The 26,777-nt window shown below is 38.5% G+C and overlaps 1 protein-coding gene across 2 annotated transcripts in view; it reads right to left on the bottom strand.

Moving 5' to 3' along the window:
- Positions 1 to 26,777, bottom strand: part of MEIS1 (Meis homeobox 1) — a 142,974-nt gene that overhangs the window by 8,262 nt on the left and 107,935 nt on the right. For both annotated transcript variants that reach the window (XM_061155176.1, XM_061155177.1), the window contains exon 9: positions 18,317 to 18,393. In XM_061155176.1, coding sequence (XP_061011159.1) covers positions 18,317 to 18,393 — 77 coding nt within the window. The remainder of the gene's footprint in view (positions 1 to 18,316; positions 18,394 to 26,777) is intronic.

Consider the following 26,777-nt stretch of genomic DNA (forward strand, 5'->3'; position numbering starts at 1 on the left):
ATCTACAACAAATTGTGTTGCAAATCAGGTTATCATTATCTTGTATAAACCATGAAAATTGGAATCATATGAGCAGAAGGTTAGATTAATTCTCCATTCTCATTATAAGCACAGGTGTAGCACAAACACCATGTGAAATAACCAATTAAAATGAAAAAAAAAAAATCTGCTTTTTCATTAGCTGCCTTCACTGCATGACCAATCAGAAAATTATTTAATATTAATATTCTGCATATACCAAAAGTAATTTTCATAGTAACTAACATAGGTAAGAGAGCAAAAATGCCTCTTTATCTATGGTATTATTCAAAATCTGCATTCTCTTGAAGGGAACTCTGATAACTTCTTTCAAGTTCTTTTAAAAACATAATATTTTATGGACATATATTACTTATCTAAAAATAGGAAGAGTCTTTTTTAACAGATGAGAAGCCAAGGCTCCGAGAAATTAAGTGACTTATTTGAGGTCACATGTGACCCAAGAGATGTTAATAATTTGGCAAATGGTAGCAAGCATAGCCCACTCACCTCCACAGTGTCCTGACCAGAGCTTGGCCACTACTGTGCCACCCATCTAGAATATTCTGGACTAAATAGATGTCTAAACATGAGCTGATTTTGAGCCAGTGACCACTGGCGACAACCTCACTGTTGAGTCCAGGAATAAGGATGACAACATTTTGGAGACTTGGGGATTTTGATGACTGTATTACTTGTGTATAAAGACCAAAAAAAAAAAAAATGCATAAGAAGACTCAGCAAATTGGGTTATCTACATTCCAAAGCTTGCCTCCTTCACACTCATACCTTCAGATTTCTAAAGACCAGTTCATGACCATCTCAGGTCTGAATCCATAACAGTTAACCCATGGGATTGGAAAAGTCACCTATCAGGTTCGATCATCACTTAGCTTGGTCACTGACACGAATCCCCTCTCTCTGATATCCCCTACCAGGTTGATGGGTAGCCTCTGCCAGACTTTTTTTTTTTTTTCCTTATTCAGGTATAGTTGATTTACAATGTTGCGTTAATTTCTGCTGTACAGAAAAGTGACTCAGTTATACACATATACCCATTCTTTTTCATATTCTTTTCCATTACGGTTTATCACAGGATATTGAATATGGTTCCCTGAGCTATACAGTAGGACCTTGTTGGTTATCTATTCTATATATGCTAGTTTGCATCTGCTAACCCCAAACTCCCAGTTCATTCCTTTCCTGCTTCCCCACTCCCCAGCTCTTTCCTTGGTAACCACAAGTCTGTTCTCTGTGTGCTGGACTATTTCTAATACAGCCCTGGTCACCTTACCGGAGAGCCCACTTCCTCTCCAGACACGATAACTGTTAGAAGGTTCTGTCTTACCTGATCTAAAATTCTTTCACCAGGACAACTTCTTGGGGGTAATTTAAACAATTCTAATCTCACTTCTTCAGACAGCCTTTCAAACATTAGAACTATAGCCACTGTGCCCCACAGGCCTCCCCTCTTCTCCCTACATTAAACATCCGTGCTTCCTAACAAATTCCTTCCAGAATGTGAGTTCTAGGATTTTGAGTCCACTCACCCCTTGGGCCACTCTCTGCTCAAAATGCTGAGTCTGTCTGCATGCCTCTGCAAGCAACACTAAATGCAGCGACTTCAGGGCTGCTCAGGTCCCCATGGAGAGAGCAAACATCTCACCCCAGAACTCTTAGTTAAGGGCCCCCAGGTACAGAATGCTAGTTGCTTCTCTTTGGGTGGCAATAACCATTTGTTGTTATTGACAACACAGATGTGGGCTACCTAAAGGATATGTATGTATAAAGGTGAGAATCCTTTAACTAAAAATTTTAAAACCTTGAAAACCTAAGGATACTTATCACTTTATCCAAACTTCTTGACCACATTAGTAGGTATACTTGGAAGTCCTCACTTTTGTAAACTTTAATTAAAAACAACATTTGTTTCAATATGATGGACATTATCATTACATGGAGGACATAGTAAACTCTCAGAGGCTACTGAATTATAATTCCTATATTTATATGAAACACATAGTATTATCTGGGGTCATGGTAGACATCTTTATCTGAAAATAACTGAATAAATAGCAAAATATTTTATTTTTAAAAACAACACCACCTTTTCAATTCTAAAACCATTCCAACATTTGACTCTCTTCGGTGTATTTTATGATTTTCCTCGACTGTCTTATATGTACTCTCTTTGGAATTAGCTATATACAGCAAGGTCATGTGTTTAGATGGCTTGGGTTGAATTCAGATAGGAAAACATTTTCCTTCTGGGCAAAGTAATAAAATGACATACTTGCTCCTCCCACTATAAGTCAAACAGAGGTCAGTTCCCCCATCCCTGTATCTGTTTAAATAAACTGGTCCAGCTGTTTGTTTCCAAAATGCCCTTTGACCCTGTGTCTCATCCTCCCTGCTTTTGTGACAGAATGCTTTACTTTCCATTGTGGAATATTCTAAATTATCAAGAATCTTCTAAACACTAAGAACCAAAAAAAGATCTTTGGGTTTTATGTAAACTCACATGAACATATTCCCTTCTAAAACACTGTCATTTTAAGAAGCATTAGTAAAATAGTTATTTTAAACTCATATGTATGAATACATAAATATATATTAGAGCTTGAACATAAGAAGAAACAGTATTTTTTAAGAGAAAGAAGAGGATGACAAAAATTCCAATTTGAATGTACAATAAAAAATACATTCTTCAATACCCATAAAATAGTTTAAGATGAAATATATCCATGAAATACACACAATCTTTGGAATTTTCCATATTGATAAGGTGATTTTTAAAAAGCAATGTTTAAAGATGTAAAAGAAAACTTTTAGAACTTTACATTGATGTCCAAACATTATAGTCCTTAAAACTCAGATATATAATGTCAGGAATACATAAACAGGACAGTTTGCTTTTCTTACTCATTAAAATAGTTTCACACCTTAGCTTAATAGAATGATGCTCAAATTTGCCACAGATTGGGCATTTTACAAAGTAATCCTTTTAGTTAAGTATCCTTTAAGGTTGAGAAACATCCTGTTTGCATTCCCACATTTCATCACAAACATCAAGGTATATGTTTTTAAAAATCCCGTTTTGCTTTGAAAACAGTCTTCTTTTGTGAAGTACTAAGAACTGGACACCTTGTAGGTGGTTGAAAACTGAATTAGAGAAAGAATTCTTAAATTTCCTTTTTTCATAGAATCATGGATTAGAATTTCTTCCTGTGACCAAATGGTCTCCTTTCTCAAAACAAGAAGTTTTACAAAGGAAAGGAAGATAATGGATTGGCTTTAGAGCTTTATTCCATGTCAAAATAAACAGAGGTGTATTTCTTTTTACCTAGTTATTTGTTTAGAACTCAAGTCCTATTAAGGGGGCAGTAGGAGGTTGAAAGGGGAGCAAAAGTCTTAAATATCTGAGACATGGGATCATCTAAAAACTGAGTTTTACCATCTGCATTTTTAAAAAAATAGGAATCAGACAAAGAGAACGGAAGATGGACCCTGAGTTATGCTAACAAGAAATACAGCAGGTTTTGCTCTATTCTTTCTTGTCTCTGCCCTTAGATGTTTGTTTATTATTGGACTCTTTTCCCCCCATTCTGTTAATTCCACCTCCTTTATTCTTCATCTTTGGATACCTGAATAGTTTTCTGAGCAAGATCTGGTAGAACTGCTTTCTAAAGTTGATCTTCGTCCTTTAGCTTATCCTCCACTCCCTGACCAGGTTCCTTTCCACAAAACTGGATTCTTAAATTTAGTCTTCTCTTGGTGAGAACCGGAGGGGAGGCCAGATCATAGTGGACATCCTTTAGGCCCAAACATCAGGTTTATTTGCCCAGTTCCACAGGCAATTTTCCTACATGGCTTTGCCCTATTCCCATACTCTTACACCTTTGGTCCTCTGCAATACTGACAAAAGGAAGGAAAAACTACTTGCTTACTCTCAAAAAAAAATTTTCACCTTTACTCAATTCTACTTCCCCTTTACCACCCTACTTATTCATTGATGATTAACGGAGACCGTCTTTTGTTATTTTAGCATGCCACAGCTTATTCATGGAAATCAAAATAAAATTCTCACAAAATACTGTGGTTTCTAAACAACGACATGACTTTCAGTCATCTCCATAGAGCTTCTTGCCAATTAGGTATAAATGACTAGCCAGCAGAAAGGTAGGTATCCGTTTAAGTATGGAGAAATGCCATTCTATAATATGTACCCTTCTTTGCTCAAGAAGCTAAAATTATTAACTATTAAGAAAAAATTTCATTAAATAACAGGATATGTTAGTAAAAATGCCTTCCATACCTATACTATCCATTAAAGAAAGTATTAATTATATCATCTTGATTAATATTTAGGTATACTTAAGAATACTTACATATATATTTAATAATAAAAATTAATGCCATGCCTTCTTAAATACTGGTGATTTCTTCATGCACTGTTCTTTATTCAAAAAAACATGAACAACATGCAAGTATAATATTTAATTGCTATATAATTCATTTTACTTATATTCATTGCTATAAATATTTTTAAGGGCAGAATTAAGTCTTGTAAAATAGTTTCTAATATAAATTACCATCTTGGAAAGTAGTTGCTGAATTCCAGAATTTTGTTCTTTCTTTTTCCATGAATTTTCTTATATAGCATTTCTTTCAACTTTATCAGAATCATTTAAAGAAAACTACATATACGACTCTTTTTTTTAAAGTCAGCATTTCCTAATAACTTTAAAGCCTGTTTTATAAACAAACCTTTCAGGGAATGAATTCCAGCTATCTCCCACATAACACTCTGTTCTTTTAAACAAGAATTTGACTTTAGAATCTTTTGTTGGAATTCTCTATTTTAAATTTACATTTACTTATTGGATTTAATGATCCGTAACTGGCAGGCTTTAGGGTCCAAGCCTTCCACACTCCCTTTCTTTGTGAAGTAAAATTTCATGAAACATGATTTTTAGACGCTCAAGAAAGTTGACTCAATCTCAAGTCAAACCTTATGAAATCATGTTTTTGGCACTGTCTTCTGGTTTCTCAACCTCCTCCAGGATCTGACAGTTCCAGGACTGCAATACATCATCTGTGTGTCTGGGGCTGGGGGAGGTGAATGAACGAAAGGGAAGAAGGAAGCACGTGTTTTGCTCTCCTACTCTAGAAACACAATATTGGAATTTGTTCAAATCACAATAAGCCCATCCATCAGAAGTCTGAAAAGGTTCCCCTTCTCTAGAAGTGATAGGTGTATTTGTCAAACTACTCTTTTAAAAAGCTGAAACTAAGACAGTTGAGAAAGTTAATTATATATATCATTTTCTTCCAAGCAACTAGTGAAAAAAAGAAGTTGCTAATTAGTTGAAAATTATAATGCAAAGTAAAAACAAAATCCAACCATCATTTTGGACTTTATAAGTTGAAATAGCTTGCAAATATATCATCACTTGGTTATATATTACAGAAAGTTTTCCTTGAAAGCAAATTGGAAAATGATTTTTCTTCACTCTAAAAAAAAAAAAAAAAATAGAAGCTCAGTTTGCTAAATCCTTTAATCTGAACTGAATTCAAAGCAAGGGTGGCTCCCTTAGCGGGGGATCTCTATTTCCTTTGCTCTCTTCTAGACCACTAAAGCCTTAGGCTCCAAACTCAATGGAATGAATTGCAGGGATGTATCACTAGACCTAGCATAAGAAATATCAATAGTTATACATATTGTAAGTATCCATATAAAGCATAGGGAACAAAATAGCATTTATAAAATATTTACTTACATGTGACATACAAGTTGCCAAATTTGATTTTGTTTAACCTAATAAATATTTAAAAGTGGTTTACTTAGAGTATATGAAATTAGAGTGATTATTAGCATAATGTATAAGCAATAGGATAATCTAGGATAATATAGCAAAACCTCTTTTACTAACAAAAACCTAAATTGGGTATAATAATACCTTCAAAGAATAAATGTGTCTATTTATGCTGAATCATATAAATTCTCATTTTCCCATATTCACAAAAGTCAATAAAATTGCATCTTAGTAAACATCCCTTAAACATTACAGAATAAATACACAGTTATTTAAAACAAATCTTAATGTTCTGTCAATTTCCATTATAATAGGATAACCAGATAATTTATCATCTATGCTGGGACACTTTTAAGAGTAAAGGGACATTAAGGACTTCCTTGGTGGTCTCCTGGTTAAGAATCTGCCTTCCAATGCAGGCGACATGGGTTTGATCCCTGGTGTGGGGCCTACAATCCCACATGACTCAGGCAAACCAAATCAGAGCGTCACAACTACCAAGTCCCATGCTCTAGAGCCCACACCCCACAACGAAGATCCAGCACAGCCAAAAACAGAGTAAAGAAAAGTTATTGATAATATGCTGGGCACCAGGCATAAACCATGAATGTCCCAAGGAAGCGGGGTGTATGAGTTACCCTAGTAATTAAATATTCACTTTTTTCCCAAAATAGAATTTCCCCTGAATGACTGGAACTGAAACTCTTGTGTAGGTGACCAGCCAAGCACGCATAAGGTGTTCTAGAATCTTAGTGCCGATCTGGAGGATCTTTCAGCTCTTTCCTTTCTCTAGAATCTCTCCTTTATTTGCCTCCACACTCCAAGCCTTCACTAATTAAGAAATTTCCAGGCCTGGAGCCTCCACTCATGCTAAGGGAAGGTATATCAAAATTTAGCTTGATTTCTTTTTTCACCTGGATATAGATTAGGTTTGACTTGAATGGAGGCCTATTGTCTATTCCTTAGAATGTTCACTGTAACTTCTGTTTCAATTAGTAAAGTTTGAAACCTAAGCTTTATGTACTGTATATCAATTTGTAACCTGTAGGTCCTTATATGTAAATGGAACCACTTGAAAAGGCAAAATCTCTCAACTGAGGTATATGACAACATCTTTCAAATGAGGACAATAAAACCAACAAAATGACCTCCTCATGGAACTTGTCAAATCTTTGAAAAATGCTTATGGTCATCAAAGTCACACTGAGGAAAGTTCAGAGAGTGTACATTTCACGTCTGAGCTGCCGTCCTTTCCTTTGAACACCACTGCTCCTAATTATCACAGTCAAAACACTGGCCAAGGGCAGGAAGAGTGAGAACAGTGTCCAGTGGAAAGCGTATGAGAACTGAGTAGGAAAACTGCCACTTCCTGGTTCTGAGATTATAGCAGTATTTAGGTGCTGGAACTGTGATGACTAAATGGGTGAATGTTTATGAAAAGTGCTTTGCCCACTGTAAAACCTAAGACAGGTTTCTGAGGATACTGTCATTATGATTCTCAAAAGTATCTAATGGTACAAAAGCTTATAAACAAATTCTTAGGCCAGCAAAAGATGGAAACAACCCAAATGTCCATCCACAAATGAACTAATAAAGAAAGTGTGGTATATCCATACCATGAAACATTATTCAGTCAAAAAGAGGAATAAAGTATGGCACATGCTTCAAAGTAAATGAAACTTGAAAACATAATGCTAGGTGAAGGAAACCAGTCATAAAAGACCAGAGAGATCATGATCTCATTTATATGAACTGTTCCGAATAGGCAATCCAGGAATGGAGGAGTCTGGCGGGCTACAGTCCATGGGGTCATAAGAGTAGGACACAATTTAGTGACTAAACCACCATAGATACAGAAAGTAGATCTATGGCAGAGTTGGGGATGGAAGTAGGGAGGGTGAGGGGTAGAGGGTTTCTTTTTGAGGTGGTGAAATTGTTCTCAAATGGACTCTGGGGATGGTTGCACATATCTGTGACTATACTTAAAACCACTGAACCACTTTAAATGAGTAAATTGCATAGTATGTGAATTATATCTCAATAAAGCTCTTAAAAATACATAATGGGACTTCCCTCATGGCTCAGGGGTAAAGAATCCATCTGCCAATGCAGGCTACACTGGTTCAATCCCTGATCTGGGAAGATCCCACATGCCACAGGACAACTGGGCCCTGTTCCACAACTACTGAACCCATGTGCTGTAACTACTGAAGCCCATGTACCTGGAGTCCATGCTCTGCACTAAGAGAAATTACCACAGTGAGAAGGCTGCGATTCAAAACTAAAGAGTAGTCTCTGCTCACTGCAACTAGAGAAAGGCCGTGCACAGTAACGAAGACCCAACACAGCCAAAAAAAAATAATAATAATCAACTAATTAAAAACAAAAATACATAATGGTGGACTGCAAAAGACACTGAACCAGGAGTCAGCACCCTCCTTGCCTCTAATTAAGAATGTAACATCATAAGGCCCTGAGCCTCATCTGTGAAAGGATGCTACAATCCTACCCAGGACTTGGACTCTGTTGTTCTGTTGCAGTGTTTCTAAAATTTTAATCTGTACTCCCTTTGATAAACTTCAAAATCTCCTATCTCTTTGTTAACTTACTATTTCAGGAGAAATAGCATGACAAAAATCAAGTTAATTCTCAAGATGCCTTTTTATACTACATTCACTCAGAAGGATTCTGATCTGTCTTTTCTGGCCACTCCCTTCAGCTGCTACTTGGCCTTGAGGATGGGAACCCTAGCCATAACCCATCACACTGTCCTTTCTGTACACAATCCTGCCAGGTGACCAGCCGTGGGGGCTGAGACCTGACATCTTTGGATCCATACAATTCTTTCCATTAGCTTTACAACATTCCCTACTCCCTACCCTGTCCAAGTAAGTATGAATTCTGACTCAAACTAGGGATCAAATAAAGTCAACCGTAGCAGATGTTCTAGTGATACAGGCCAACAAAACCCTTCAACTAGACAACAACCCTCAAAACTACTGGTTTACATTCAAATCAGCGTCCTAAAGTAGAACATACCGGAAACTTAAAGATATACATTTTTAATCATGGTGCATTTAATTCCATCATTTGGCAGTATATTATTCTTGAAAAATAGTGACCAAATCAATAGAATGCCAGACATCTCCCATGACAGGAAGTACATTTTTGAGCTAAGTTACCTTTGGAATCCAAGACCAATAATTCCCATGGGTCTGAAAGAGTTAATGTATTTGCAAAAGGAAGTACTTTTTTCCTTCTTCAGTGATGGGATCTAATCTTACGAGGCATTAGGTCCTTCAACCACACTGGTTAAGAGGGTAAAAGGGAAAAGGAGTTCTCAAAGATGGGAACAGATTAAGGTATTTTTGCTTATTTGTTATTGTTCAGGTGTCTAGAGCCCAACAGAGTTCATTATTTCACACATTAATGGGTCAGGCTTAAAGACCTCATAAGAATGGAAATAAAATCAGGAGGAAAATACCGAAACACCATGAGGGCATGAAGTGGGACAGTCCTGTATTTGCCAAAGTTACAAACATCCATGTGGTTGGCGTGTTTTTGTTAGATTTTTTTTAATGTTCTCTTGCCCCTTAAAAATTAAAAAAAGAAAAAAAAAAAAAAACAACCCTAAGTGTCTACCACAAAGCTCCAGGCATTTGCCTATCGGAGCCATGCAGATCCAAGACCACATTTGCCCTCAGAAACACTTTCCGTCCCTACACCCCTGCCTCCTCTCCATTTTTGAGAAAACTGTCTTATTTAACAAGGAGGCAACATTTGCCCCATTTTTTACTGTTTCAGGTTGCCTCTTTAACCACTCAGAAATGCTGTTTGTTTTATGTAGGTGCAGCCTGAAGCCAGAGGGTGATGTAAGTGCGAGGGGAGAGGGGGTCTTCTCTGTGGGCACAGCTCCGGAGCCCAGTGCTCAATGGTTAATCACCCACACCAGCCCCGGCAACTGTTGACACAAAATAGGTGGAGATCAGGTCTGTGCAAGCAGAAAATACCAGAAAGGCAAACTATATGTAAACACACTTAAGACAGATTTGACAAGAATAGACCTCAACCTGACTTGCTAGGAAACTCCTCAAGCTGGAAACTTCAGTTCCTCTACTGCAGAGGCTTCCCCGGACAAAGTTTCCTTTGAGAAGAAAAAGAGTAACATTTTCAAAACTAAAAGAAGTTTACAGAAGTCAGCGGAGACATGTGTCCCCTTGATTCACACAGTGTGCGTTTTGAATCTGCTCCTACAAGCAGGATTTATGTAATGTAATACAGTTCTTGCAAGTTCTTCTGGAGCAGAGTCAAACGAGAGAAAGCAAGAGAGGGAGAGAAAGAGAGAGAAAGGGAGAGAGAGAGGGAGGAAAAACCAGCATGTGCAAACAACCACAATTCAGAAAGTTATTTCTCTTGATCTATAAAACTCATGCAAAGAAGCAAATGGATAATGCTTAAACAGTCTTTTAATTTTATCTAACTGACAACTGACAACCCATTACTTATAGATTATTAATGCACCCACTAAAAAGTTTGTCATGTACAAAATCACTAGAGAAAAAAGATCAAATGCCTGAGGAAAAAACAAATTTTACTGTACAATAACTTCAGAAATTCCAAGCCTATTATCTGTCATGCCCTTCACAGACTCAGAGCACACTGCTAAAAACAACTGATTTATCTTTATTATGAATCCAAAAGTGACAGAACGCATGTTTTCCATGTCTTGCGATAATGTTTAATTTCATCTAGTTTTAAGGGCTAGCTTTGCTTATTTAAGATGAAGAAAAGTAACAACTTTTTAAATGAATAGTCCTTTTTGTGTTTATCAAAGGCCCTGTTGTGTTTTTTTTTTTTCACTTCTAATGTAAAAACGGGAATCAAAATCAGTTTCACAACATTCACCTTGCTTCCGTTCACGTTTACACTGTCTAGAATATTAGGGCTGGAAGAGGCTTAGAGTCCCACCAATTCCTCAGCCCTACCCATCCATTTAAGGCAGAGGAAGCTGTTGCCCAGGGAGACAAAGGGAGTTGATCAAGGACATGCATCTAATTGGTGAGGAGTGGGGACAACAGATGACATGTTTGGACTCCAAATGTTCTTTCCCCTGCGTATTCCCTTCCCTGACTCCCTCTATGTAAATGGTGTGTTGTCATGAGGCTTTCATGGGCATTTGCCCCTTGTGTGTTAGTTGCTCAGTCGTGTCTGACTTTTTGAGACCCCAGGGACTGTAGCCCACCAGGCTCCTCTATCCATGGAATTCTCCAGGCAAGAATACTAGAGGGGTTGCCATTTCCTCCTACAGGGCATCTTCCCGACCCAGGGATCGAATCCAGGTCTTCTGCATTGCAGGCAGACTCTTTACCATCTGAGCCACCCTTAGCCACCTGTGGATGCTGGAGCTTTTCTCCTTGACCAGGGTGCCTCTCAGCCCCTCATTTCACACACTCTCTGCAAGGGATTAAGCTCTGAGCAGTGCTCGATGGTTAATCACCCAATGGTTAATCACCCTCTGCTGGCTGGGTGACACCTCAGGAGCTCCTGCTTAACGAGGACTTGCACCAAGTCCTGCTGACCTCCACACCATGCTCAAGGTCAAGCACCAGGCCACTGGTTTCACTGCCTTGAAAGGGATGCCGAGGAACACTGGGTTCATGATGGAATCCATCTCCCAGCTCACGCTTCTCTGTGCCTTGCTTGAACCCCAACCCTAAGTGGTCCCGAAAGCATCCTCAGGTCATACCAACTCTAAGCTCCAGACGTCACACTCTTGTCCTGAAAAGCTCAGAGACTGGCTTTGAATGTTGGTTGGAGGAGAAACGGCAGATACACAAAATAGTGTTTGGACCTTCTAATCCATCTTCCCACAACCCACCCCTTCCTGTTTCTCTTCTCACCTAGACTCAGGTCCTAGTCTGGTGGAAGGGGCAGGGTTTTTCCATCTGGTGCAGTGGGCTGACACCTACCCCTTCTTGAGGAGTTTCCATTTTTCCTAGTATTAACCATCTGATTGAACACAGAGGGGGAAACCTCTGAGTAAACTAAGGAGTAAAACCTATAACAAAGTATATTTCACAGACTTCAGAGTCATTGTCAAAGAGGCTTGTTTGCTGGAAATTTTTTAAAATCTGCAGACAAAAGCAGCATCTCCGTTGAACTCCTAAGACTCTCTGACATGACAATACCTGAAGGTTTCAAAATTCACAGCTCTTTTCCCTGCGAGCTATTTGCTCAGCTTTCCTAAATAATACCCTGCCTGCCTGGCGCCTCGCCAGCTCTGTCTGAGGCACTATACAAGCTAACATTTTTTGACTGATTTCAATATTTTCTCATGAGCAACTAGACAGTATTTTATCTAATGAGTATTACTGATTGCTCTAATCTAAGCTCAGAGTAAGCTCCTGTAAAGGTAGTATTATTAGAATTGACACTCAAGGTGAAAAGCATAGCAATTACCTATGGCTTGGAGAACAACAACCCATTCTGAGAGATGCTGGAGAGCCGTTCTATTTATGTTTCCTTCTCTTCCTCCTTCTTTTAAAAAATACTGCACCTGTTACTCCATTGATCAATTAGGAAGTCTACCTTAAATGTAGGTTACACTTAAATTCTCAAGGGAAGAAGTTAGACCACCTGCTTAATAAAATTACCTCTTATGTGTGAAGTGGTTCCATCCCTAGGTGATTCTTAGGCAAGGAAAATCACTGTATACTCTGCACTTTCATTTTGTAGTGAATAGGAAACAAATGACCTAGCACTCCTTGCTTGGTGCACTCTTTTTTCTTTTTACATCTGTTTTCCTTGCTTTTGTGTCATGCCTCTGTTTAGTTTTATTGACAAAACAATCTGTGCCTAATGTTTAAACAACATCTGTAAAATGTATTATTAAATTATGTTGGAAGAAAAAGCAGAGCAATTCTATGAAACCCTGTGACCCCTTATTGATTTTTAGATCTCAGAAGTTGAAAGGATAACTTGTGAATGTTTTAACATTTACATCTACACAGGTACCTATATTTATAGAATCTTTGATTACTTATAAAAGTATTTGCTACATTATTATCATAACTCAAAAAGAAACTTGACCTTTTACAGTTGAATCTGTTTATTATAATAAGAGTGATCCTATTTAAAAAATAAGTTTACATTTCATTTTTCCCTACCAATGGCAGAAACCTCCAAAGATAACATACTTCCCCCACCACTGGTAATCAATGGGAAGTGATGCCTGAATGCTTTATAGTTTTGAAGACAATGCAAGAAGAAACTAGGAAAATCTGGTATGTGTACTAAATCTGAGAACTTGAAGAGCTATGATGGTTCCATAAAGTGTCACCTTGGAGTTCCCATGTTTCCTGAAATCTTAGGCACTCTATTGATGGAGAGGGAGTCTTCTGTCCACATCAATGCTGTATTTCACATTAACTATGTATTTTGCACCTAAAACCCATTGCCCTCTGAGAGACATCAGAGTAATCATGGAACATGAGGGGAAACAGTGGAAACAGTGGCTGACTTTATTTTTTGGGGCTCCAAAATCACTGCAGATGGTGATTGCAACCATGAAATTAAAAGACACTTACTTCTTAGAAGTAAAGTTATGACCAACCTAGACAGCATATTAAAAAGCAGACACATTACTTTGTCAACAAAAGGTCTGTCTAGTCAAGGCTATGGTTTTTCCAGTGGTCATGTATGGATGTGAGAGTTGGACTATAAAGAAAGCTGAGTGCAGAAGAATTGACGCTTCTGAACTATGGTGTTGGAGAAGACTCTTGAGAGTCCCTTGGACTGCAAGGAGATCCAACCAGTCCATCCTAAAAGAGATCAGTCCTGGGTGTTCATTGCAGGGACTGATGTTGAAGCTGAAACTCCAATACTTTGGCCACCTGATGCAAAGAGTTGACTCATTGGAAAAGACCCTGATGCTGGGAGGGATTTGGGGGCAGGAGGAGAAGGGGACGACAGAGGATGAGATGGTTGGATGGCATCACGGACTCAACCGACATGGGTTAGGGTGGACATGGGTTAGTTGGTGATGGACAGGGAGGCCTGGCGTGCTGCGGTTCATGGGGTCACAAAGAGTCGGACACGACTGAGCAACTGAACTGAAATGAACTGAATGGGAAAGTGTGAAGATGAGAAGGGGTAAACAAAGACAATGTAACATTTATTCAGTACATTCTAGGCTAGAACTCCGCTTAGGCAGGAGGCATCTAAGGCATGCAGCAAGTAAGACAAAATTGCAGGCACAAGTTTTAATCATATGGAATTCCCAAGTCTGCAACATGACTGTGAAAACATATAAGGGAGCCTTTATTTGACCATTCTACACTCATATTTTCAATATAAAAGGATAAAGCTGGTGTATTCAGGAGAGAGAAAAACCTAGTATTGACATTGTGCATATGTGTGTTTATTTTCTTCAAAGTTCTACCTTCATATGAAAAGGTCTACATAACCATCTAACCTAAAAATTTAAGAAGTTCCACTTAAATGACAGTCAACATATCAGTAATAGTTTTGCTGCTATAACTGAAGTATTTATTGCAACCACAACAACAGTGAAAAAAGAAAAAGACAAAGGCATCAAATGCTATTATTTATCATTTTGGGCTCAAAACATAATTGGGAGTGAGAAAGCAAAGGAAGAAGATACATACATTTATAGCACACATTATTAATATATTTTTAAAATTATGCTTTAAGTCGAAGTCTACCAAAGCATGCTAATAGATAGAAATATTTAGGCAATTAGCTATGGAGGTTGATTTTTTTAAAAAAAAACATGCGGTTACCTCAAATAGTTGGATAATTTAGGTAAAATATTTTTACCCAAATTATTTGCATAATTGCCTCAATTCTCAAAAAATGTCTTGGCATAGATTTTTGCTACAATGTCTCATCTAATAAATGTCACATTCCATCCCAGAGCCCAATTCCTACAAAATGCTAGTACCCACCATTTTACGATGTCTCCTCTCTGTTTGAACTCTGATACATAGACCAAACATACAAGTTAAAAGTTATTTCTTTTCATTCAAATTTTCTCTTAATGAATCAAGAGATTCTTCTTGTTTTACATTTAAATTCTCCCTGTGATCCCCTCTCCCGACCAAATCCCATCTGCTTTGTCCTTAGTCAGCCAAGGCAGGTAGTATATATTACTTATGTCAATTAAAAAGGCATAAAATTAGTTCAGCGAGGGAATGAAGGAATCATTACAACACATCAGACTTTTCTCATCTCATTTTTCTGTCAAAATCTAACTTCAAGCTGCATCGGCCAGGGTTTCTATGACAAGCTAACAACTCGACATGAGTTTATATTTTTCACATTCATATTGTGTATTTCAATACATTATGTTGCTGCCAATAACTATGACTGATCTACACCCAACCTGCCCTTCAGCATTTTATTAAATCTCTTCAACAGTGACTCATAGTTCATACAAAATGTACATGTGTGTTAACAAGTCTTAAAAAATCCAAAAAGGAAGACACACAATTTTAAATGTTGTGCCTAAATGAAGTGAAGGGGAAACGCTAAAATACTTATGAAGTGGTTTTTTTTTTTTTTTTTTAATTATTATTTCCAGAGTGAAGTAATGTGGGCTTGATGTTCAATATGGGAAAAGTATTTACAGGTTCTCAAAAAAACTTCGTATAATTTTTTCATTACGATCAAGAAAAATGAACTCCACTTAGGAGTTGTGCTGTTTCATCTTCAAGTCTGCCATCATCATTTAAGACTGTCTCGCATCTTGGGTTTCAATACAGTGCCATCTGGGTTTTCCCCATTTTTGCCTCATATCTCCAACTCAAAGTCCAGAGAAAAAGAAATCAGTTATCAGTTCCTTAAAAGGAGAAGGTTTGGATGAAAGGTAATACACCGTTAAAAACTCAAATCAAACATGGGAATGTCATTTTTCACCGAATTTAAGAGAAACAACTTCTCTTACAACTTGCAGCTACTGGAGGGGAATTTCCCTACCACAGCAGCCCTCAGTCTTTTGGTCACCAGGGACCCGTTTGGAGGAAGACAATTTTCCACGGACTGGTCGGCAGGGGTGGTTTCAGGATGACTCAAGCACAGTCGGGTTTGAGCTCCCATGAGAATCTAATGCCTCCGCTGATATGACAGGAGGTGGAACTCAGGTGGTAATGCGAGAGATGGGGAGCGGCTGTAAATGCAGATGAACAGCTTGGCTCACTCACCCATCTCTCACTTGCTGCTGCGCAGTTTGGTTCCTAACAGAGGTTTAGGATCCTTCGTCCACCACAAAGCTATTGTAGAGTTGAAACAGTTGCCAAATGCGAAGCAATGAAGTGCCAGCAGAGGTCACTTCTAACTTCATACAGAAGCAGAGAGCACATGCACATTGTATGGTGCCAGGTGAGAAGAGAATTGAATTTACATCCCAGGTTATAAGGAAAAGTGATCTTCAAGTTATGTGCCTGTGCAGAATTGAATACCACAGTGAAGTTTAGGGTAGAGTCTGCATCTATGTTGAAAAATTATTATCTGGTACATATGATAACTTTTTAAAGTCCTTATTTTTCCCTCTTAATCGTAAAACCAAGGAAGTCTGACTGTGACTACTGTGCAGAGAATCTATGAAAAGACAACCGTGTCTGGCTCCGTGCCACAGGAATGTCTGCCTGCCCTAGCACCCAGAGGAAATATCCCATAGGCTGTCTACCTGTAACAAGCAGCTTGTATCGGAATCTGTTCTCTGGTAACAATGTTTGTGGATAGAGTTTTCTAGCAACACTGAAGAGGAAGAGAGATGGCGTCTTTGATAGCTCACCTGAACCGGCAGCATGTTGCCTTCCTTAATGAGAGTTGGCCCAGCCACTCCTTGGCCCTCAAAGGAGATCATTTCCCAGAGAAATAAATCTTTGTACAGCCTCCATTGTATTCTAATTGCCTCCCCATCAGTTTAACTTTAAAAATATGTAGGAATTTAGGCACGCATGCAAAATGGATGGTCTGCCCTATAATACTGTCCAGAACAAGTTCAAAGACAGAGTTCAAGTATAAAGTATCAAGAATCTTGAAAAGTAAGATACAGCTGCAGGTAAAAAGAGGCAAATAAAAAACCCACAGCAGCCACAAGACTCCCAGTAACATGCTCAGGTATAGTATGTCTTCTGTTGGTTCCTGATCCACTTGACTAGAAGGGCTGCAAAAATTGATCTCCCAAGGCTGCCATAAGGTCATAGAAATTGATAACCCTTACAAGCAATGCTTATATGGGTCTGTCTGTGTCTTGATGATAGTGCACTTTGTAAATTAATCCTCCAAAGGCAAATATATTGTAAGTAGCTTGTTATCTCTAAAATACTAAATTGAAGAATACATGGGATTATATTGACAGAAATTACATTTTCTGTAATGGGGCTTAATATATCTGAAATCTCTCCCAAAGGCTCCCAGGCTCTCTAACAGAGAAGAGTCTGTTAATGTAGGTGCAATGGACATCAAGAACAAATTTATTCACCAAAATGGATTAGGCCATGTAATCAGAGATTCTGTAATATTAATCTTTGACACTTATTGAACAGAAAGAAACACTTCTGTCTGCAGACTGGCATTCTCAGTTCTCCTTTTTCCCCAATCAGGCTTTGGGCCTTTTCTGGATTTTACTTCAAAGAGGATAAGGTTTCCCCATCATAAACACTAATCTAAAAATATTGGGACAATTAATTAGATACACTTAGTTTTAAAGGAGCTCAGATTTCGATACCCTTCAAATATGACACTAGCTCTGGGTGATTATATGAACCTGGCTTTCAGCACACTCACAAAGGATAATAAATCATACTTCCTCAAAGGCTATTTGCCACACTGCTATACATTGTCAGAAAATTGTTGGCTATCCTTGGTATATAATCTCAGCTTCTCTCCCAAATCAGGAATTTACACATTTACTTAGAAACAATACTACACAGCCCTGAGATACATCAAGTTTTGAATAGCTTCAAAGTAGAAACACATTTTTGGGTTTTTTTCTTTTCTTTTTTCCATAGGGAGATAAGAGGGATGGAGTGTCCATCCTGGAATGCACAGTCTAACAAATTCTCAGTGAGCTTAGTTATTCAGCGAATTTAAAATCTAACAGATGTGATAGTGAAGTTTCTTGTTTCATAGAAACAAGGGTATTACTCTTTCTATTGATCATCCTTAAAGATTAAAAAAAAAAAAAAAAAAAAACCATGAGACATTTACAGAGCCACAGCTAAATGAATTAAACACTTATTTTTACTATGCCTAAAATTTGTCAATTTATAAAGGAGGTGCAAAACAATATGGAGTTTTCTTTTCTAATCTAGTAAGTGCTCTGGCTCATCAGTCGGCCCTGTGTTCTCACCTTTGGATCAACTAGCCACCAGGGAAAACTGGGTGTGTCTTCTTAATGCAAAACAAGAGCTGCAGGTTGCCAGAGGGGGGAGCAAACATGAAGCCAAATCACTTACCAATTGTTCACTTGAAGGATGGTGAGTCCTGTGTCCTGTGCCAACTGCTTTTTCTGTTCTTCAGAAGGGTAAGGGTGCTGAAAGAGGACAGAAAGGATGGGTGTGTACCTGTATGCTCTGAACACACAACGTGCACGTCACAACAGGTGCAACGCTAGGTGCAAGGGATTCAATAGTAAACACATGCTCTGTTAAAAAAAAAAAAGTGTACATCAGGCAATTTGAGGCGATTTTGTCAATAACTTAAATGTCTGCTGAGGTCTATAATTAAAGGTAAAAATGCTGAGGTGTGTCACTCTTATTAATGGAATACTACATCATCTAATTAATGGCAGTAAAAGACAAGCCAATTACAAAGATTAGTGAAGTGTATAAATAGCTACTTAGGATACTTGCAGAACCTTGATACTGAGTTTATTCTTTAACAGGTTTATTTGTTACAAACACAGAAAGTTCAATAGGATCTTCCTTGTATTTTATAGGATTAAAATAACAAATCCTTTTTGACCATACAAAAATGTACCACCTTGACATAATATTTTTCTAGAATCACAGATTTCTAAAGCTGACCATCTGACCAACAAGTTCAGCCCAGGCCCCCAGAAAGTAAGCACTTTGTTAGCATCCCATTCTCCTCTCAAAAAAAAGCACCATGTCGCTGGATACCAAATATCAAAGTTGCTGCTGCTGCTGCTAAGTCGCTTCAGTCACGTCTGACTCTGTGCGACCCCATAGATGGCAGCCCACCAGGCTCCTCTGTCCTTGGGATTCTCCAGGCAAGGACACTGGAGTGGGTTGCCATTTCCTTCTCCAATGCATGAAAGTGAAAAGTGAAAGTGAAGGCACTCAGTCATGTCCAACTCTTCGAGATTCCATGGACTGTAGCCCACCAGGCTCCTCCTCCGTCCATGGGACTCTCCAGGCAAGAGTATTGGAGTGGGTTGCCATTGCCTTCTCCATATTAAAATTAAAGTGGGTGTATTAAAAAAAAAAAAAAAAAAAAAACACTATTCATTTCAACTCTTCTGTAAAGCACAACCAAATGAAACTCTACCAGTTGGTTCCCTATCTGAATGTCAACATACTCTAGGATTCTGAACACAGACCAATGTAGTAAGGTCAAAGACCAGAACATTTTGCGTGTGAAGAACAAGTCTCAGGAGTTAAGAGTGGACAAAAAATGTTACATGATTAGATAATAAAATGAAATCCATATTTCTTGTAAAAATGTTTAGAATTCTACTAAGATTAGTTTTGGCACAGATACTTTCTATTTAATAGTCAACTATATCTAAGTTTGAAATATACATTTCTAAAGCCTGGGAGAGAAGCTGAGGACATGATTTCCATCTATTTGACACACTGGCTATTTTGAATACTGCACCCCAATAAATTCTCCCAAGATAAAAACTGCCCTGATAGTCAACCTTCTATTCTCTTTATGAATGGAAAAGGGCACCCCAACTTTCCATTTTACTGTATGTGCCATTGGAAATTAAATTCTGGTCTATTGAATGTTAATTAACACAGCTTTCAATCTTATTAATAATGTCCGATTAGATGCTTAGAAGTCTCGTTAATGACCACTTCAATGCTCTTATATGTAAGTTTAAATATGTTCTGTATCTATACACATGGGATTCGTTCATGGTGAGCAGAGATGTAGCCATTTTTCCCAAAAGCATTGTGAGTTGATTGTCACTTAATCAATAAATACACAATTAGAATAAGGCTTTGCTTTCATGGAATATAGTGCTGCTCTCTTAAGAGCTTCGAGTATATTACAGACAGAGTGGTAATTAATCCCCATTATATCCCTTTGAGGGACATAAATGGAATCTATTGTCCCTCCTGTTTTACAGGTGAGGACACTGGCCAGGGGCTGGCACGATCAGCAGCAACATGACCCAGGCATATTTCCTGCTTCCCATCCAGCATCTAAGCCTCTTCATGACAGAAAGGTGTGGCAAGGCCTTTCATAATCTCCATTCCTGTCCCCCTTCAAGAACCTCCAGAACACTCACCTTGCCTGCAAGGCTCACCACCATCCAGCCCCACCCATCTCCCAGATGGTATCCCCTTCTCCTCACCCCACCTCACTTTCTGTTCAGTCATCTTCCGTTCTTCCAACACGTCAAGTAGGTTCCTCCTCGCAAGTTCCTACTCCAATGTCATTGTCAAGTCTCAGCTCAAATGCCAAGCCCTCCCCTCCCCACTCTCCACCAGCCCACCTTATCATTCTCACACCATTCTCCCCGCTCTATCCCCATAAAAGCAAGTATCACACTCAGAAACACCCATTCTGATTATTTCTTTCCTTGGTCATGTGTCTTTTCCCACTCATTTAGCATCTCAAACACCCTCGACTTTCTCATTCACCATCCTCAAAGCCCAGACCTTCACTAAAGGAAACCAGTAAATATTGATGAGACAAAGGAAAAGCTCTGACTTGCCATGATACACAGATACTCTCCACTCAAATGCAACATCAAAATGTATAAGATTTTTTTCAAAGCCCATAGGAAGTATAAACAATCCAATCCAAGATCCACAACACTACTTTTCCTACTTCATTCCTAAAAGTGATAGCTACCCACTCTTTTCAAAGCAAAGTATATCACCTCCATAATCGGTGAAGATCATAGGTGACAATCACCCTACTCACTAAGATGCCAGTCATCACAAGCAAAATCTCATGACTGAACACTGACCTAAAAGCAGTTCACTGCCCCAAGGTTTAAAACACGACTCCTATTGCATAAATATTTGCCACACAATACAAGCCAAATGAATCTTATCCTCTGAATTGAAGAGTGAATAGTCGTTCCTGGGAATCCCTGCCAATGGAGGAGATGCAAGAGACACGGGTTTGATCCCTGGGTCAGGAAGATCCCCTGGAGTAGGAAATGGCAACCCACTCCAGTATTTTTGCCTGGGAAATTACATGGACAGAGGAGCCTGGTGGGCTACAGTCTGCATAGAGTCGAACACAACTGTATATGTGCACAAAGCACTTCTATATACATATTGTAGATCCACATCTGTACTAGTTGAAAAACTACATAGTTATATATGACCCTATTAGATTGTATAAATTACACTGCTATTCACTAACTATGAGACTTTGAACAACAGACAACTTTCCCTTGATTTTATCATCTGGGAGTTCTCCAGGCTAGCAATTCTTAAGTAATAAAAGCCTGACTGAAATATGCAAATTTTAGCATCTAGCTGTTGGTATTATTCACTATATAGGGTTGTATACTGATGTACATAAGTAATTTCCAATCTATAACATCTTCTATAATTTGCTTACAGTTTTGCCAGGTCTTCTTCCAGTGACTTTTGAAAGAATTAATAAACATGTCAATGGTCCCTCTTCACTACAGCTGAATGGTAACACCTTTTGCCCTGTCTTGTTAGTTGTGTTTTAATATTATGACCAGAACTGGATAAAAATTAATATTTATGCCATTTACCTTTAGTTACTTTGAAAATTGAGAATTGTCACAGTCATTTATTTGTGCTGTGTTTTCAAGAGTATTTTTGCATGCTTGTTTGTGAGCAAGTTTTACATAAATTCTTAGAAAGCAAAAGGAATTCACATTTTATTTATGCAAGGGGTGTCAGGAAAATTCTCTTTGGATCTTTAAAATCACCTGAATCATTACGCTTCAAAGAGCAATCTATGGCCTGCAAACTGTCAGCGCAAATTTAGATTGTTTCTTTACATCATGCAGTTTCTGATTTCATAATTTAAATATCATAAAATGAGAAAGTTCAACCCTTGTTTTTCCCCTCTGTCACTTTTCATGTGATCTGATTTTAAGTAATTGGAATAAACTGTGCCTAATTTCATGCAGCATAATTGCCAGGCTGCCTCAAGCTATGGAGACCCAGCACTCTGTCTCCATTAAACAATTTTCAGTTGTTCAGGATATATTTTTTAATAGAAATGAATGAGCCTGGATGAAATTAAATATCACAATAATCTGGTCATTGTTAAGGGGAAACAAGAGATATCAACAAAATTCCTAAACCTTTGCCTATGGTAGGACAACTGGATATTTTTCTTTTTCTGATAGTTCTTGGACCTGGTGTCCCGCAAACTTTCCATTCCCTGAAAAAATAAAAATCCATAATTGCTAGAATCACATGAAAGCCACGTCTTCAGGTAATTAAGTCACACTCAGCCAAAAATTCACAAAGAAGGAAGCTTTTTAACTGAAATCCAATATGTTTAACTATCTTAAATCCTAATCACCTTTACTAGATAAGTGTTTTCTGGACAGTATGAGCTACTTCTTTGTAGACTTAAAAAGAAAAAATGACTTGACAAAAACCCCACATGCCACAGGCAAGGCTGCTGTGAAAACATTCAAAGCCCAGTTTGCGTCCCGCCCATAGGGCTAGGGAGGCCCTGAGAAGGGCAAAGGTAGATGTCATTTTACAAAAGAGAGGAGGAGTGCCATTTTAGGAAGAAAATGGAAAATTTATTCCAAACCGTTGCAACCACAGGGCTAGGCGCTCCCCTTGCCATTTTCCTGAACACCTTTGCTATTATGGCATCTACCCAGCAAGGACGCTGGTTGAAGAAAGATCAGTGGGCTCTCGTGAAGGAAATAGGGATTGCACTTGCCAGATACACCAACCATCCTAATCACTGTGGGATCTCAAAGCCAATTTGACCACAGTCCAATAGACAGTGACGGAGACCTCTCCTGTGCTGTGTACATTAGCTTCCTGCCATTATCTCTTAAAAGCTTAATTATTTGCAAACAATTGATCAAGATGGGAATTTGAGAAAGGATATGCAAGGACCACTGGGAGAACTGCAACGCATTAAGAGAGCAAACAAAATTACCTTTAGATCTTACAATAAGAATTAACGATTGAGACGGGAGAGTGAGGCAGGGCAGTAGCTGCAAGGCTTCTTTCTGGAGTGTTTCCCATTTGATCTGCATTAACACCTTAGGAATGAGTGAAAGCCATAAAACAGTGATTATGTATGGGTAAAGCTGACCCTCCCTTCCAACATTAAACCTGCACACACGTATTAGGCTGGCTTCCCTGGAGAGAGCAGAGCTGCTGGACTCAGAGGGAAAGCAAGTGACCTGTGGGCAGTGGAACCAAAGCTAAAGGAGAGAACTCACTAAATGACCATCCTGATTTCAATAATCAACACCCTGACTTCTTCCCCATCTCCTGCTGAAATAGACACCACTTGCCACTCTTCCTATGTTTCTGGAACTGCAGTGTGGCTTCTAATAATGACCTTGGATAGCAGTGATGGCTCAATAACCCCAACAAAGAATAAAATGATCCCCAGAGTATGTGTCCTGTTTAGTAGAAATAGAGGTTATCTGGGAAAAAAAAAATCTAAAAATAGCTTACATAAAAATTAAGTCTGAACTGTCCTTTTACCAGAGAGAGAGGATAGAAAGTGACAGGAAGAAAATGGCAACTCTCTAAAGAAAGTTATCTCTGTCCAATTCCAATCTCGTGTCTTGAGATGAGAATAGGGAGGGGGTCCTGATGTTGGTTATCTGGTATTTACAAATTTACAATACACTGGAAGAAAACTTATTTCTTCAAACAATCCAGCCCACTCTTTGAGATGCGCATTAATGGGAAAAGAAACTCTTCAGCACACAACAGATGGAAAATGTCCAGCCTTCTATCTTAACGATATCCTTGACCAAATGTACTCCTTTCATCAAATCTTCCACCCCTGACTGCAAATGTGGATGCCAAGACAGTGATGAACTTTATCTTATCTACCCTGGTAACCAAGTTTCAATAATGCTCCCTCCCTCACTGCCTTGCCCACTCTAACAGCTCATTGTAATGGCAGCAGAAAATTTGAAAATAATCCTGTACAGAGCTCGCTGGTGAGATAATGGAAAGCTACGCTGCCCCTTCTCAAGCCTCAGATTAGTAATTTCTTGTGACACAGAACTGCCTCTCCACCGAAACTGCAAAACAGCTATAACAAAGCAATAGAGGTGGAAGCAATTTTCAAGCAAAATGTTACATGCTATACTTTAAAAGGTATGGGAATAGGTACCAGGGGAGCTGAATCTAACAGGAGGAATTATGGCAACTGTCCAATATCACCCTTATCAAGGCAATGTTCTGTTGCTTGGCTGAATATGTTGGAAGAACAATTTCGGAACTTCTTTTATCCCTTTTTCTCCAGCCCTTTGCCTCCTCCACAGCCAAGTTTAATGCATTAATATAAGTTGACCTTGAGCTAAACTCTGGTATGTGATGGAGAGATACTCCCTTTAAAGAAGAAGAAGAAAAAAAACTACCATATGGCTCTTAACCATTGGATCTCTGTGTTCTTTTAAAATGTCTACTGATTTCTTGTCACTAAGGGAATATTGTAGATCTAAATTAAAATAACCAGCTATATATGTGACCTCTAAGAGCAGAAGCAGAGACTTGTTAACCAAATATATTTGTATTTGTTTAACGTCATCTTTTTTTGCCTATAAAAACTTCTGCCACTTTAAATAAACTTGCAGCCATTCTCCCCTTTCGCACTGACTATGAATAGCTTACACTGTGACAATTACATTGATCTAGGATACACTTCTTTCCTTTAAAAAAATCCATAATGCTTCTCTATTGTCTTTCAGCTTTATGAATTAGTTTTACTGTTTCAGTGAATGCTTTTTTGTCTTCTGACTGCACATTATCAAAGAGACACTTTGTGGCTCCCATTTGCATTACAAAAGCAGAGTGCCTTGCAGTGGAAGAGCAGAGCCTGAATGCATAGCAGTTGAGTCCTGCATCCTCACACGGGCTGAAATCAAAAGAACGGTGGTGGAGTCCGGACTGGCTAAGAAGCCAAAAATGTTTGGCGCATCGTCAGTGAAGTTACAGGATTTCAACTTGCTTTCTTAATTCTCAACCAGTGGTCCCAGATTGCCTCGTTGCTCAGACTAAGTGTGCTCCACTGATTGTTCAGTGCTGGCTTTTCCTGAAGCCCAGTCGAGCCATTTTCCAGACAAGCCCTCCAATTCCTTCTCTGTCCAGCAGTGGTTATAAGAAGTTGCTAGAAGGAAGTGTGCAAGCAGGAAGGTCAGGTAGGAATCTCTAAACTTGATCTTATCACATGAAAATGACATGAGTGTGGAAGGAAAAATTGAACACTGGGTAGTATTTAGTAACAGTCTTCACTTTTACACTGATGAGACTATACAATATGCAGCACTGAATATGTTATTATATAGTTAATTATTAGAGGCTAATACTATATTGCATTCCCTGTCTCATCTACCTGATCTTTTCATTTCTTGTAAATATCGATCAAACATAAAAACACCAAATAGAAAAAAAAAAAAAAGGCATACTACATTAAGGACTACATTCATAATCCTCTGTATTGGGAACTTTTTTTAAGTTGCTTGCAATTCTATTATAATAACAATGTTTAGATCTATTCTTCAGTAGCTATAGATATGTTCCAGGAGTATTTTTAAATATATGCATTAAAGACATAAAATTTAGACTCTAAATTAGCAATTACTTATATCCTTCTCCTAAAAGTATTAAAATTCATGAAGAGTGCTGAAATTATTTTGAACAGTTATGATTATTAATGAACCCCCTGAATATTGATTCTCTTAGTAGGAAACCATGGCTATAAAAGGAAACACAGAAAAACCTATAAGAAAAACAGGGTAAGAGGAGTAGGGGGTGGGGGTAGGGGTGGGAATAGGGGAGAAAACATGCTTCTTTTGTGTGTCCTTTTTGAATCACTTTAAATAACAGCTCATTTGAACTCTTCCACATTGTCAGTAGGACATAGGCATTACACTGATATGCTCTTGGTAACCCCAGGAGTGGGGACTATGCTCAGTTCCACTGTACAGATGAGAAAGCTGAGGCTTGGCTAGGTCCCAAAACGTGCACAAAGGTTCACAGCTACATAGGTCTGGAGCCAGGTCGGCCTTCCTCTGAGTTTCTCCACTTGGCTACACTTTCACCGATGTTTCTTTCCCATCTCTCCATTCCCTTTTTAAGCTAAACATTGTAAAACCAAAAACATATTCTAGTGGAACATGAACAAAGTTCTCCATTGTGTTGAGTGGCGACTGTTTTCCTGCAGTTTTAATAGCCTAGATCCAGGGAGAGTTGCCTCCTTCCTCCCCTCCACCCCCAACTCAGCATCCCCACTGCTTCTGCCCTGCAGGCAAATGTCAAGGGGCAGGGAAGGAGCTGTGCAGTGGAAGTTTGTTCATCAGGACCCTTCCCCACATTCTCCCTCCAGCATCCATCCAAAGGGACTTGACTAAATAGCAGCTTACTAGTATTAGTAAGAGTGATCAAAGCAGTAATGGCAACATACACTAAGAAGTAAGGATGTAACAGGCAGTGTTTCAAATCCTTCACATTCATTAACTCACTTCATCTCCACAAAAACATTGTTAGACGTTATTAGACCCATTTT

Source organism: Dama dama, chromosome 11 (assembly GCF_033118175.1).
Source record: "Dama dama isolate Ldn47 chromosome 11, ASM3311817v1, whole genome shotgun sequence".
NCBI classification, from domain to species: Eukaryota; Metazoa; Chordata; class Mammalia; order Artiodactyla; family Cervidae; genus Dama; species Dama dama.